This window comes from Mustela nivalis (genome assembly GCF_964662115.1).
Source record: "Mustela nivalis genome assembly, contig: HAP1_SCAFFOLD_632, whole genome shotgun sequence".
In the NCBI taxonomy this organism is placed as follows: Eukaryota; Metazoa; Chordata; class Mammalia; order Carnivora; family Mustelidae; genus Mustela; species Mustela nivalis.
Genome location: NW_028136030.1, coordinates 30,862 through 46,633, shown reverse-complemented (window position 1 = coordinate 46,633; position 15,772 = coordinate 30,862). Strand labels below are relative to the sequence as shown.

Below are 15,772 nucleotides of genomic sequence, written 5' to 3'. Positions count from 1 at the left end.
ACCCCACCTTTTGGAGACATATCAAATGGTAAGAAAAAATTATTAATCATACAAAATATCATCACATTGTACATCTAAATCCGTAATATTGCATAGTGAGAAGTAGAAATTACAACACATGCACAGAACAAAAAAGCTATTCGAGCCCCAAGTTCATGACTAAACAGTCGTCTTGTCTATTCCATTTGCTCTATTGTTTGCTGCTGCCTTCCACAGCTATTTATTTTAATCCAGTCCTCTAAAGAGATATTAATAAACTTTAGAACTTCCGTTGTGCCCTTTGCCTCGACACAAGCAAAACAAGTTTATTTTCTTATGCTATGATAGATTGATTTTCCCATTATTCGAGTTTGCTTTTCATGAGGGGCATGGGAGGCACAGAATGTTGCAGAATGTACTATTTAGCCATTTAGGTTTCATCTGTATCTCCGGGACCACACCACATAGGCATGCTAATTAAATCGTGCTGCAATTTCAGAACAGAATTCTAACGAAGCCTCGACCAGAAGGAGGATGAGCGGCGGCTGTGGAGATGGAGACAGGGGTGGGGGGGGTAGGGAAACAGAGGCAGGAGGTGGCGGAGGGGGCACAGACGGAGGAGGGGCCGTGAGGATGGAGAGGACACTGGGGACAACACTGCAGAGGGAAGGTGAAACTGTGATAAAGATCTGGGGATAATCTTACCACCTGCCCACCTTTCCAATCTCCTGCCCAATGAGCTGTGACCCACCCAGGGCTCTGATGGCTCTGCCCACCCCACTTCTGCAGGAAGGGGAAGTGGGCTCAGAGCTAAGCTTCCTCAAAGGGCTTCCTCAGCATCCAGTCAAGCCCAAATCCTCAGACCCTCTTTCCTACCAGCAAATCTGACAGCTTTCCACCCTAACTGCCTCCTGATAACTCCAGGCTCCCCTCCCCCATCTCCAGGGCCACTATCCCAGGGCTCCTTCCAGATGCATCCCACGCACCTCACCCCCATCAGCAGGAGGCCTGGGGAATGGGCACTGGGGTCCTTCTGACACCAGAGCTCCAGTATGTATGTTGGGTCTGTTCTGGGGACCAGAAATAAAGGAAGCTTTGAGGCCCCGGGAGGAGATCAGTTATTTGTGATGCTGAGGACAGAAAAAAATACCATGGGGAGTGCTTTCCGCTTGACCTTCCAGCCTGCCTGAGCCCCAAGAGGCTGCTACCCCCTTTAGAACTGCCCTGTGACTCATCTTTTGACCCTTCTGGTCCCCACTGTGCTCCCCGCTGGAGAGCTCAAGGGTACTTCCTGTCCTTACCATTCTCACTTGGAACTTCATCACAGGCTGCCTTGGGACATCTCTCATATTGTTCTTTTTAGCTTTTCCATGATGACTTTTCCCATGGGATGTTCAAAACTCTTTCCCATGGGATGTCTGATCTCCACTCCTTAGAGGAAAAGGAGCCCTGGGCACTGGGTGGCAGTCTGGGCATGCTGGGGGTGTGGCAATGATTGGGTCAGCCTGTTGCTTCCTGTCCTCTCCTGCGAAGTTAAGATGTACGGTAACAGAAGATATTGATGATAGAACTGCTTTTGTTTTGAGGAAGAAGAATTAGGCACTCTTTCAAAGATAATAGATTCAAAATCGTATTTTTCCTTAATTATTTGGACATTGCTTTAAACGTGAATTATCTCATTTTTGTAATCCTTTATGCCATTTTGCACAGTACACACTCATCAACCATAGGGAAGAATGGTGTTAACAGCATGAACATGGACACAGGAGTCCTTGGAAGGTGGGGGTAATGGTCCACAATGGCCAGAAGCTAGATATGTGTCATTTCCTCTCTGTCACTGCTCTTCAAGTACTTTAACTACTCAGAGTATCTCGTCCTTGTTCTGCAGATGTGACAAGTTGTTTCATGCAACCTCCTGTTACTGTCCCTTGGCACCAAAAAATAACGTATTCAGCTATCATATTATTCATTGAATATTTACTGGAAACCTACCACTCGGTGCAAGCACTAGGCCAGAAGCCTAAGTACAAAGTCATGAAATGCAGCTACAGGGGCACCTGGGTGGCTCAGTCATTAAGTGTCTGCCTTTGGATCAGGTCATGATCCTAGGATCCTGGGATCGAGACCCACACTGGGCTCTTTGCTCGATGGGATGCCTGGTTTTCCCTCTCCAACTCCCCTTGCTTGTGCTCCCTCTCCCATTATGTCTCTGTCAAATAAATAAATAAAATCTTAAAAAAAAAAAAGAATGAAGTGCAGTTACAGCCACAAGCAGTGGTCCTTCCACCAGGGGTGACAACTAGCTCTGTGACATGGGTCAAGTGTCCCAGAAATGCTGCAGGTGTAGAAGAGGCCTCAGAGTGGGCAGCCCGGGGGCTGAACAGAGCATATGACTTGGGTCCTGAAAAATGAGTTAGTGATCTTTTAGGAGATAAAAATATTGCAGGCACAGGGAATAGTTCCGGCGAAGGCAGGAAGGCCCGCAAGAACCTGGCATATATGGAGAATAGCAGACTGTTCTGCTGAATGGGCCTTCAGCACCACTGTGTGAGGTGGTGTGTAAACCTGTGTGAGTGTGTGTGTTGGAGGGGATGATAAGGCTGGAGAGGTGGTCAAGAATCTTTTAGTTTTTAAGATCTTATTTATTTATTTGACAGAGAGAGAGAGAGAAAGATTAACAGCAAGAGAGGGAATACAAGCAGGGGGAGTGGGAGAGGGAGAAGCAGGCTTCCCGCTGAGCAGGGAGCCCAATGCAGGACTCAATCCCAGGACCCTGGGATCATGATCTAAGCTGAAGGCAGACGCTTAACCAGAGCCACCCAGGCACTCTGAGGTAGTAAAGAATCTTGATGCCATGCCTCATTTATATTTTATCTGGAGGCTAAGGGGAACACAGCTGAGGTTTTTCAGCCTATGGAAATAAATGATTAGGGTTGGTTTTCGTCAGGTTGTTCTGGTGTAAAGAAAGAATTAGAAGGGTGTCAGTCCAGAGGCCAAGAAACCGGTCTCACCTCCACTTGCCTGCCAGTCTAGGCAAGAGAGCTATACAGGCCTGGACTCTGGCAGAGTGATGCTTCACAGAAAAACAGAAGAGAGAATTGATCGGATTCGAGGGTCAGGGAGAAAGAGCAGGAAGGAGAAATTGGGGGTGGGGGAGGGGAGAAGGAACACAGAGAGAGGGAGAATCTTAAGAAGGTTCCATGCCCAGCACGGAGCCCAATACAGGTTCTAATGTGGGGCTCAATCCCACGACCCTGAAATCATGACCGGAGCCAAAATCAAGAGTCCAACTCTTAAGGGACTGAGCCACCCCGGCACCCCGGGAAGGAGAATGTTTAAGCAACTCTAGGTAGGGTGTACTTACTGACATGAGGAATTTCTGTTTTCTAATGCAGGTAGAGAGGGTAGACTTCCATTTGCACCATAAATAAAACAGCCATTCATGTTTCCAACTTGTTAACACCAGCATACTATGAACCCCTTTCCTTGAAAATCACATGGTATCAATTTCATGCCGGTAGCAAAGTGCCCTAGTTGACAGACATCCTGCAGTTGCTCAAATCTTTTCTCCTCCACATTCTTTCTTCCACAACAGATTCCCTCTACATCACCCCCCCCTAGTACCACAAGACACCGAGAGGAGTTCAGACTGAGGGCAAGCATGGAGCCGTTCTGGGCTCTAGTGCAAGTCTGATTTCTATAAAAAGGCATTTAGAAAACAAGGAGCAATGTTGCCATTTTGCCTTTAATGGAAAAGTGGCTAGTGGTTACAGTAAAAAAAAAAAATCATTTTATTTTAAAAAAATCTCTACCAACTTCTAGGCAATCACTGGGTTTTCAGAAATACATGTATACTTGAAAAACAATAGTCTGTATAAAAATAAACTTTGAATGTGCAATTAAAAAGGGAGGTGCCCTGTCCTTTTCAGCTGCACAAATGCACAGTAAAAAGGAGGCAAGTTGGTGTGAGATGGGTTTACCCCAGTGCAGAGGGGGATTTCAAACAGACAGAGCCTGTTTGAAGCGCCTCTTGAGGTCTTGCATGTTGGGAGAGCGCGGCCGGGAATGATGGAGGCCCTCCTCCTCTCCCCGCTGAGGCTGTGCAGCTTGCTCACCTCTTTACAGAGATGCTGAAACACATCACAGGCATCCTCATAGTTTTCACTGGTGGAAATTTCAAGGAACAGGCTGCCGAGTTCATTGGCCAGTTGAATGCCATCATGCGTTTGCAACTGACGGGCATGGAGAAGGTCTCCCTTGTTGCCCATGATGATAACAGGGGCCCTAGAGTCAGGGTGGACCTTCCGGATGTGGTGGTAAAGGGGGCAGATGGACTGGTAGCTGTCGTAGTCTGTGATGGAGTAGACCAACAGAAAGCCCTCTGCCCACTGCACGCACTTGGACAGGGAATCAACTACTTGGGTCAGGTTGTCTTGGACCTGAGAAAGATCAAAATGAGTCTGGATCAAGGAAGCCCTCAGTGGGAGAGGACTCAAAATAACATAAGAAAAATGCTTGTAAAAACGCATTCAAAAGAGAAATCTTAAATACAGTTTGTAGATGCTACCTAACTTCTGCAGGAGGAGGCTTTGGATGCAGGAAGAGCAAGCTCCCTGCCTGGGTTATTTTATGGCTGTTGCCAATGCATTATTCTTAAACCCCCGCTTGGCGGATATTCTGTGGCAAGCCCTGGCTGACTGCAGAATGACTTCACTGAGAACTTTCAAAGAAGAATGGCACAATCTTTAGGGAACTGAAAATAAAACTTTGAAAATAAGCCAAGATAAATATCTTGGCTCTCCCATCAAAAAACTAAGCTCTAAGACCCTACACGAATCCATTTCCCTTTCAGTTTGTAGAATCTCTTAATCTAACACCTATTTCCTCTCCCAGGGCCTGAGCTTTGATAAAGGAAAGAGGCTGCATGAGGCTGGCTGAGGACTTTGAGGGGTGAAGAGCCCAAGCTCTGGAGAGAGTGTCCTGGGTGTGAACCTCTGTCAACCTTTTCCAGCTACTTGACTGTCGGCAAGTTTCTTAATCTTTCTAAGACTTAGTTATCTCGTGCATCAAACAGGAATAACAATGACAACACTTACCTTACAGGGCTATTAAGATTCAATACTACAATCCCAAGCACTTAGCATTGTGCCTGGCAGCTCTCACATCCATTCATCAAATATTTACTGAGACCTTACTCTGAACACAAGGCACTGTTACGGCGGCTGCCAGGAATGTACAGTAAATGCAACAGGCCCCCCACCCCCACCCTTTCACGGAGTTTGCATAAATATCGTGTTAGGTAGACATAAGTGCTGCAGAGGAAGAATAGAGCAGAGTCATCTAATGACAGGACTGGACTCAAGGGGTGTGTGTGGAATGGATGCTCAGAGCCAGCTGTCATCTCCGTGTGTTGAACTGGATGACTCTGGTCTGGTCCCTGTCATTAGAGTAACAAAACAGAGCTATCAGCGGCGAGATGGTCAAAGGGATGCTTCAGTCGAGATCTGGCTGGTACATGCCCAGTTAGTAAACAAGTATTTCAGTCTCTGTGGGCCACACAGCCTCTGTCACAGTGACTGAACACTGCCACTGGGGCTCACAGGCAGCCACGGAGGGGTTGCAAACGGAAGAATGCAGCCACGTTCCAGGGAGACTTGATTTATGAGAGAGGACAAAGATTGGGTTTGGAGCTGACCTCTGGTCAAGATCATGTCCATCACAATAAACATGAATCACATTATCTGATCTCCCAAGACTCACTTTAATCTTCCATCATAATAAGCAGGAGTTCCCAAGATGATGGTTTTAATGAAGAAAGGCTGATTGGTGTGGTTCTCTTCATATCCACCAACAATACTAAAGCCCCAACTTCCCAAGTAGCTTCTTCAAAAAACAATATCATGGCAGCTATGAAGGGCACTATCACAAACACAAAAGGTCAAGAAAAAATTAGTGGGGCGGCTTTTATCGCCTGTTCACCTTTGCTTCATTCCATCCTTACCCTTAACGCTGCTGGGAAACAAAAAAGGGCTATTTTATTTCCTTCTGAACACATTATTCTGACAGCCCATTTTCCAGCACAGACTCAGTCCTAAGTAGACTGCAATTTGTCCAACACTGTCCCGTCTTCTTTTCCCAAATGAACACACACACACACACACACACACACACACACACACACAGCTAAACACACCTGGTTACAAGTCACACCACAGAAAGTCGTATAAAATGGTTCTGTGCCTGCGTTTTCTCTTTGCACTGTCAACAATGTCCTCAATTTGGATATCCATCTGTATCTACAGAGTTTGTATCTACAAAAAGGTGGTACACAAGGGATCTAGTCCTGCTAATCTCAGCACTCAAATAAAAGAAACATAGAAAACGTTCTCTCTTCTTCATCTATGTGAGGAGTTATTTGTTGTTTTTTCCTCCTTCACTTACAATGCACTCATTTTAAGGGAGATTGATTGACAAAATAGAGAACTCAATCTAGAAAACACTAATGAAAATCATCTTTCTTTCTCCATACAGCTTTTTTTTTTTTTTTTTTTACTTTTTTTAACCAGGGACTCTGAAATGCTTCAGTTAAAATGCCACTGTCAGTTGGCAAATGTGACATCAGAACTCAATTAATAAAAACTTAAAAATAGAAGAAAACCCCACCTAAGGGATACAGAAAAAATATCTCCTTGTAAGATCGAAGTATTTTTCATTTTTAGATGAAACTGGACCTAGTCATCTAAGGTAAAGTTTCCTGTTTTTAATCTATTAAAAAGACTTCTTAATAAAGCCAATTCTCTAAGCGATATATGAAATGTTAGAACTTTTAATCTGGTCCAGTTTCTTAGCTCACCAATAAGAAAGGACTTTTATTTTTTTTTTTTAAAGATTTTATTTATTTATTTGACAGAGGGAGATCACAAGTAGGCAGAGAGGCAGGCAGAAAGAGAGAGAGGAGGAAGCAGGCTCCCCGCTGAGCAGAGAGCCCGATGCGGGACTTGATCCCAGGACCCTGAGATCATGACCTGAGCCGAAGGCAGCAGCTTAACCCACTGAGCCACCCAGGCGCCCAAGAAAGGACTTTTAAAAAGTCTTCTGGCATAGAGCAGGGTCCCAGGGTCCCCTGGTATTTTAGAGACGATATAGGTTATTTTCATTATTCTGAATCTTCTGCAAAAAACAAACAACAAAACAGCACAACACAAAATAAATAATTGTTTTGTCTGGTACACCACCAGCCAACTGCAGAGAAAGACCCTCCCTTTTGAGAAAGAGCAGAGCTGCTACCCTGTGTGTTGTGCGACCTGCTGGAAAGAGCCGCCGGTACCCACAGAGCAGTGGCCCTCCCAATACCTGGTTGTGTATACCGGTCTGCACACAACACACGAACCCCAGGAGTCCACAGAATAGTGACCTTAGACTGAGAGACACTCTTTCGATACAGGCAGACCCCCCAAATAGATTTCATTATCCCGTGTACTGTTCATCTGAAATATCATTGTTCTTCGTGATTCACCTGAAAATGCTCCGAACACAAGCGGTAAAGAGCTTACTTCAGAGCTGGCCCGGAACACCAGGTAACAAGAACTAAAGGAGCGCCAGCACGGCCTGGCCACCAGCAGTGGTGTGCGCACGCTCAGCCCCTGCTCGGCCGAGGAGACCACTTCTCCCCCACTGGTGTGGGACCGGGCCTTTCTGACATGCTGGGTTTCAAGTGACAGGTCAGTGTATCAGGCTGAGTACTCCAGAGGATAAATGAGTTCCCTCTGCTGGCTGACCCCTCACCATTAGGTAGAACGGCCATGGTTTCATAGCAACCATTCCAATCTATGCCTACAGGGCCCTGAGATACAAATTCTGTTACTGTTTCAGGCCTTTTTGGTCTTTTTCACTACCACAAGGACAAGTCAGTAAGTTAGATGATAGACAAATGAATTCCATTCATCCTGGTTTTTTCTGCTATTCTTTACGTGAAAGTACTTTTAATACATATATATATATATTAAAAGTATATATATATATAAAGTGATATATATATATATATATATATCACATAGCACTATACAAATGCTAGTTATTACAAATTACATCCGAATGAAGCTTGATGTCTCAGAAACTGGCATTCTTATTGTTTATTTTTATTTAAAAAAATCAGTCATTTTCCTACTTGGCTCAGAATCAGAATGTTTCATCATAGTTCAGTTTTAGGATTCCTCTAAAGTGATCTAGAAACAAAGACAGTAATACACATTCTTCCAACTTCAATACTGAAGTATATACAACACTCATCAGGAGCTGAAACACTTTCATGACCAGACAATGACCAACTACAGAATGTCCTGGTGGGTTACAGTCCCGAAGGTGGTGAGAAGACCTACTCTCGGACACCAGTGATTTGGCTGAAAGAGTCTCTCATGTCCAATAAAAACTGAGTTTTAACATCCTGCTTTTTTAGAGAGAGTTAACAAGATTAAGAAAGGGGTTTTAGAAAAGCTTCTCAAAAGGCCCCACACTTTGACCTGTTTTTTTCTGGTGAAAAATGCACACGAAGTCTAAGCATGTACACGTGTGGTAAATGACAGCTTTTCTAAAGCAAGAGCATGAACATCCAAATCTCATGGCTGGTCCACTTGAGAACCTTCTTAATAGTCATGGACAGAATGGCTTTATTCATTTTTATAAACAGATACACCAAGTCTTTTTAGCTTAGTTCTTACTATTAAATTTACCTTTAATAAGGTAAATGGTTTATTTTTTAAGAATGTTTTAATTTTTTAAAAATTTTTAAAAAAATCTTTTTTACAAACTCATGGCCCAGAGATCAAGACCTGAGCTGAGATCCAGAGTTGGATGCTTAACCAACTGAGCCACCTAGATGCCCCTTAAATTTATCTTTTAAAATATAATAACCTAAGAAAAAAAATACCCTTTTCTTCTATAACTTGATATGCCATTGCCACTTTCATCTGTGACAAGGACCTTCCCCCCTCACACCCTGGACGAATGAATTTACTGTGTTCCATACTGAGAAATGTTGTCACTACAATTATTCCATGAAACTGCTGAAACACTGTCAGTACCTTGGAAGCCCAAGCCACATGACCCACAACAGGGACCAGCTGGAGTCCTACTCTTTCTCGCTGAAGGTGCCTGGCTGCTCTTCGGTAGCCTGGGCTGCCTCCTCGACAATATGGACCTCAAATGCCTTCAGGACAACAGCAGGGGACGGCGCTGGCTTTTAGCATTGCCATGGCCTCACTGTGACTTCAATTGGTCAAATCAATGCCATTGATATTCAGCAATATATCACCTGTCCAAAGGAATAAACAAGAAAATGAGATGAGCTACCAAGTCATTATCTTCCCTATACATCCTGTGATTTGTAATTTTTTCACATCTCTGTCATTCTTACGATATCGAGGGAAAAATCCAATGCATGGAAAACATTCCAAAACAACTCAAAACTTTAAGATAATTTCATCATATATAGGAAAAAATGTGGCTTGAGGCACTGTGATTTGACTGGACGTCCAAGTCATTAGACCTGGTTTTGCTAATGTGCAGGACCTGGGCATGTTCATTTCTCTTCTTTGGGCTTCAGTGATTTCTATAGTTCTTTCCTGCTCAAAAATTATTTGATCTTTTGCTCTTAGAAATGAATTTTTAACATATCCTGTTTTAGAGTTACACAGTTTTATAGATAAAGATAGTCCTACAGAGTTTGCTCAGTGTGAATGTATCGGAATACTTAAAGAGAAGAGATCCTTGGGTCTACACAAAGAAATGAAACTTGTGATTTGAGCATCTTTTGCTTAAGGAAGAAAAAAAAGTGCTTGTTGCCCTGCCAAGAAAAAAAAAAAAAAAAAAAAAAAGGGGGGCAACGAGGATTATATAAAAGGTTAGGAAGGAAAAGATGAGTGTTCTATTTTTTAGAGGGTTTTTTCCAACATGAAATAATGCAATGATCCAAATAAACATTAGAAAATAACGGAAAGGGTGCCTGGGTGACTCAGTGGGTTAAAGCCTCTGCCTGCAGCTCAGGTCATGATCCCAGGTCCTAAGATCAGGCTCTGCTCAGCCGGAAGCCTGCTTCCCCCCCAACCCCTCGCCTGCCTCTCTGCCTACTTGTAATCTCTATCTCTGAAATAAATAAATAAAATCTTTTTTAAAAAAGAACAGAAACATCATCAAACTGCAGCAATTTTCCTTCCCATCAGGCATTTTTCTAACCTTACAGAGAGGTTTTACACTTATATATGGAAGGGACATTTAAAAAAATTTTTTTAAAGATTTTATTTATTTATTTGATAGAGAGAGATCACAAGTAGATGGAGAGGCAGGTAGAGAGAGAGAGAGAGATGGAAGCAGGCTCCCTGCTGAGCAGAGAGCCCGATGCGGGACTCGATCCCAGGACCTTGAGATCATGACCTGAGCCGAAGGCAGCAGCTTAACCCACTGAGCCACCCAGGTGCCCTAAAATATTTTTTAAAAATCATATTTAATAGAAAATTTGGGGAATATTTGTTATTTTTTCAAACATGAGTTGCATGCAGGGAGAAGATGGGAAGAGTTTCACTGTTCCCAGCCCTTCCTATCTTACCTCTTTTGATGCGGCCATCACGTGCCAGACAGCCATGAGCTGGCACACTGGTTACAAAGATGGGCAGTTCACCACTCTTGCTTCCTCTGCCCCCCGCCACTGTCATTCCCAGGGACTCATGTGGTTCCTTCTTTACATTAATGTGTTTTTCTTGGCATGTAACACACTGGGTAAGATCCTAACAATTGAGAAGAAAATTTATTGGAAAATAAATAATACATAGCTGAAGTAAAGTAAGGAAACTGAAGGAAAAAATACCATGGCAATGATAAAGTCACTGTTAAAATCAATTACTGTAGAAATAATACACAGCTCTTCATGGTACAAAATGACACCGAACACTGGGGATCACAATGTCAGACTTTGGACGGCTGTATTTTCATATGACTATGTATGGAACACAAAAAACTCAAGACTGTTGATATATGGAAGTCAAAATAGGGCCAATTCTACAAAAGTAAATAATGCATTTGAGTTTTAAGATTCTGAAGACAAGCTAATCAATTTTATTTCTCTCTCTCTCCTCTATTCTTTGAAAGAAATGTTGACAGAATAGTACAAAAGTAAAGTGCAGATTTTGTTAACTGACAGAAAAAAGCTATAGATCTATCTTCTGTTTCTTACTTATGAGAATGCTCGGTCATGAAACGGGTGCAAACTGATCTTCACAACCTTTACAGAAAGCTATAAGGATATGAAATAACTGAATTTTTGAAAAAGTTAAGGAAGAGAAAAAATTTCAAACAAACTGTTTCTCAGGAAAAAGCAATTTTTACCGATATTTATTGTTTCTATTTATTACCAATATTTATTGACATTCCTAAAAGAAAAGCAAAATTTAAAACATCACCTTTTTAAAATTAGAATGCTATAAAAAACAAGGTATACCTATGCAATATTAATATTAAAATAGCAATAGTAACTAACATTTATTGAAGATTTACTATGTGTAAAGCAAATGGCTTCACATGTATTATTTCATTTTAATGGTTTCATTAAATTTCATTACAATGGTCCTGAGTGTAAATCCTATGGTTGGCCCCACTTTATAAACAAGGGAATAGCCTTATTAGAAAGGTCATGTAATTTGCTCCAAATTATATTGCTATGCATGATCACACTGGGATTTGAAGTGATTCAAGTTAAAAAAAATACACATATATACACTTAGTGTATATACATAAACATGTATTCATATGTAGTTGTGTATGTTCATACAGCATGATGCTATATGCATCCACACTACAAGGGTGCTATCCCATTAAGTGTAATAATGGAAGCTAATATCTCAAAAGGTTCCTTAACGCATATACTATAAGAGCATACTGTAGATAACAAGATAACTATTACCACGACTAACAATATCAACAGTAGAACTAGATGAATTCTTTTGCTAGAACTGTAACATTTCCTTTAGTGACACTGCTTCAGAGCGGACAGGTACGATGTGTCAGTCAAGCCCTGGACCTGCAGGGTTGTCTGCTCTTCTCTGCTCCTGAAACCCACACTCTGAAATTTTCTTGAGGGCACTACTTAAATAGCCTAGAGTTCCTTGAATTTTGACCTCATAGAAAACCTGTAAACGTCTACAGGTGGTATCATAGCATATGACATCTATGTTCACATCCTTCAAAACTGGGCAAGACCCACGTTATTATGAAGACAATCCAGGTAAACTCAGCTGGGAGCATACTGACTTCAACGCTCGTGTCTGTCAGGTTTTGAGTCAATCAGAGGTGGTTGTTTTATTCCTCCATATGGCTGAGATGTATGCATTTTAGACAAACTTCACAGATTACTCTTGGTATACTTCATGGAAACTTCTAAGGGCTTAACACTGTATGAATGGTTCCAAGCAGCTACGCAGAGGCTTAGTAATAGAATAATGTGTGCTTTAATTTTTAACAATGATTATCCTCTGAACAGGTTGTTTTGATGAATTTGTATTTGTTTTCCCTAGGAGACCGTTATTTTTTTAAATTAGGATTTGACATCACAAATGCTGTATGTTAATGGTAAATTGTTAAATTAATGCTTAAAATTACATTTCATGTGGCTGTTCTAACAATCAGGTTTACAGAGCACCTAGAGTAAGAATTCAGCATTGCTATTGAAAACACCACCACTTAAAATTAAGGAATAGAAACTAGTAAAAAGAAAAATATATGTGCCCCAAACAAACAAAAGGACATAAATAGTCCTCTATATGGATGCTGAAATGGTTAAGTAGTTCTTAAAACAGTCTTAAAATTGTAGTGTTGTCATTGAGCACCCATATTTCAACTTTCTGTAGAATTCATGGATTCAGTTACCAACTTTTGCCTTAATTATGATTCTTTAGGAAAATGTATATATATGTAACTTGTAAAGCAAGGACCAGCGATATGAACAACTCCTATTCAAATTCCTTTTTGAAACAATAACTGCTTTTCGTAGTCATCATTGTGAAAGCAAAATTATCGGTTCCCTTCACACATTTTGTTTTCTATTCAAAAATAAGAATAAGTTTGTGCTTATAATTTCTTAAAAGTTTTAACTGACCAACGACCAGTGACAAGTCTATACTTCAGCTCAGAATACCAGATAAACCTGATGGGCCAAAAATACTTGTGCCTTTAAATGATGCTTTCTTGGGCTCCTGTGACATTACAGAGTTATTCTCTCAAATTGTACTTACATTAAGAAGCCACTTTAAGCTAAACATGCGTTTCTCAAGTCATTCTCCTTAAGTAAAATTAAATTGCTTTGCTAAATAAAAACTTATTTACTGGTCTACTTAAAAACTATAGGAAGTAAAAACAAACAGACAAAAAACTATAGGAAGTTTCCTATGTGTGATTTTCACACAGTTGGTAAATAGCATCGTTTTAAAAATTCTGGCCTATCACAAGTTGAGTTCTGATGAAAGATCAAATGAAGTAAATAATACTGAGAACACAGTAAAGTGCCACTGTTTTTTGATTTCTACTGATTTCTGCATCTAAAGTGAGACAGCATCAGAATTTTTGGCACAGATAAATGACCTAGGAATATATTTTAAAAGCGCTTAAATATGAAAGATGCAGCAAAAAGCTCAACATTCGGGAATTTAAAATGATCTAGGGTAGTATTCCTATAAACTGTAACATAGAAAGAATTGCTTTATGTGTTTTGCATGTACCTATCAGAAAGAATGATTTATGCTTCATATTCACATAGAGAATTCTGTTGTTGTAGGCAACCTGCCCAACCACTAAGTATGGACTTGTTGGTCATTGTCTTTTTTTCAGTTACATAACCACCTGTTACAACTGAATGAGCAAACCAAGATAAATCCCACTTTCAAGCAGGACCAAACAAAGAAGTCTTTCTAGAAGATCAAACACTTCTCATCAATCTGGCAGAGGGACCTTCTTACTAAGAAACCACCCCTACTGGCTGAGGAACAGACTGTACAGGGACTCTCAAGGTAGCCAAACACACATTCCACACCCCCAAACACCTTGTGTTCACCTTTTCCAACAGAGTAACAGCACTCATTTAAATCTTACCAGTTTGTAACAAGGATTCCCTGAGGGCAGATGAATGAAAACATGCAAACTCGAGGCCTCACCTTGTGTGAACTGGGACTGTTGTGGTACAGCAGCTGTGCATGGTGCTGGCTGCTACTCTGAGCTCCTGCGTCCTGGACAGGGTTACCAGGCTGGGATTTTTCCAGCCTAGCAATTGTTAAATCCACCCTCTCGCCACTAGCCTGGAGAAAACACACATATATAACCACCAGTCATTAATGATGCTTCTCACTTAAAAAAATTATAGGGAGGGTCATTTTCAATGCACTTATCATGGCTGTATCAGAGCCTCACCTGAGTGGGGACTGCAGGCCCCTGTTGGGGGTGGGGCAGACGAGGGAGTTCATTTCAGGAGCTAATACTTTAAAACTTCTGCAGGTAAAAGAGCCACACACAGACCTCTTGGGTAAGCCTTCCCTAACCCTGGAAATACCAAGGACATAACCAAAGCAAAGCCTGGGTTCTGATCTCCCCATGATTTCTTGAAGGGTAACTGTATTTTTATACTTCCCTCCCCTGCAAAACTGGCCTTGGCACTGAGAGAAAGAGAGCAAAGAAGATTAAAGGATGAACGGATTCCAAACTGGATTACAATTCTTTGTGATTTCTGAAATAAATTCCAAGATGGCTACTTTGAGAGTGATAATCAATGAAACTACGTGTAGCTCTGTTTCCACACACTACAGCTTCGAATCGAAAATAGGGATCAGCTTAAACAGTCCTGAAAAGAATGATAACAAAGGTCCTGTAAAACAGGATTAGTATTTATATACATTACAAATTGTGTGTGTAATTTTAGAGGTGATGACAACCACGTTGAATTTAGAGGTCCATTATCTGTATTTATAGATCTAGATCTGAAACACAGATTCACATCTATTACACTTTTTAAAGCTATTTTATCTTTGCTTTTAACATACAGGCCTGGTCTACTTGATGCTGATTCTTGGTCATGACTACAACTTTCCAAGTTTACTATCATTTCTATGGGAAAATTTGACAGCCTGCTTTCAAGAAGGTGTGGTGGAAAGTAGAACCCTCCCCCATGACTGCAGTCAGTAATGTTAAGAAAGCACTCCAGTTTCAGTTCTCAAGTTGGAAAAGGAGTGAAAACCATAATTTTAAAAAAAGATTTTATTTATTTGAGAGTGAAAGCGAGAGAGCAGGGTGGTGGGGCAAAGGAAGAGGGAGAAGCCGACTCCTTGCAGGGCAGAGAGCCCGATGTAGGATCTGAGCCAAAGGCAGATGCTGAACCGCGGAGCCAAAACATTAAGATGTTTTTCACAAAGAAACAAATTGAGCAATATATTATATTTGGTATCATATATAAGTATCTGCATCCAATTTTTTTAAACATCTAGTCTGGGACAAGAGACCAATGCCTGAATCTCCCTCCTAATGCAAGATGGCTACGGGTGTGTGTGTTCCCATAGTTATAATAAACCAAAAATTTGTGAAAAAGAGTAACTTAAATGGGATTTAAATTTGGGTTTTCTTACACAGTAGCTTAAATCATTGTAACTCAATTCTGTTTACTATATACATTTCTCAGTGACTATCAACCTACCTTAATTCCTGATGCTTGATTATGTTACTGCTTGGTTTCCTTTATGTCAAAGTGTTTTCTTGTGCTTACTTAAAA

The 15,772-nt window shown here is 41.3% G+C and overlaps 1 protein-coding gene and 1 pseudogene across 2 annotated transcripts in view; both read right to left on the bottom strand.

The window, feature by feature from the left end:
- Positions 1-15,772, bottom strand: part of LOC309857350 (ligand of Numb protein X 2-like) — a gene marked incomplete at its 5' end in the record, with an annotated part of 436,750 nt that overhangs the window by 399,510 nt on the left and 21,468 nt on the right. The window contains one exon of the mRNA XM_082750071.1: positions 14,172-14,312. Within this exon, the coding sequence (XP_082606197.1) occupies positions 14,172-14,312 (141 nt within the window). The remainder of the gene's footprint in view (positions 1-14,171; positions 14,313-15,772) is intronic.
- On the bottom strand, positions 3,295-7,791 carry LOC309857339 (ras-like protein family member 11A pseudogene; annotated as a pseudogene). Its single transcript has 3 exons — positions 7,765-7,791; positions 7,533-7,682; positions 3,295-4,418 (listed from the first exon to the last, which is right to left on the bottom strand). The product of its transcript is annotated as a ras-like protein family member 11A pseudogene (transcript).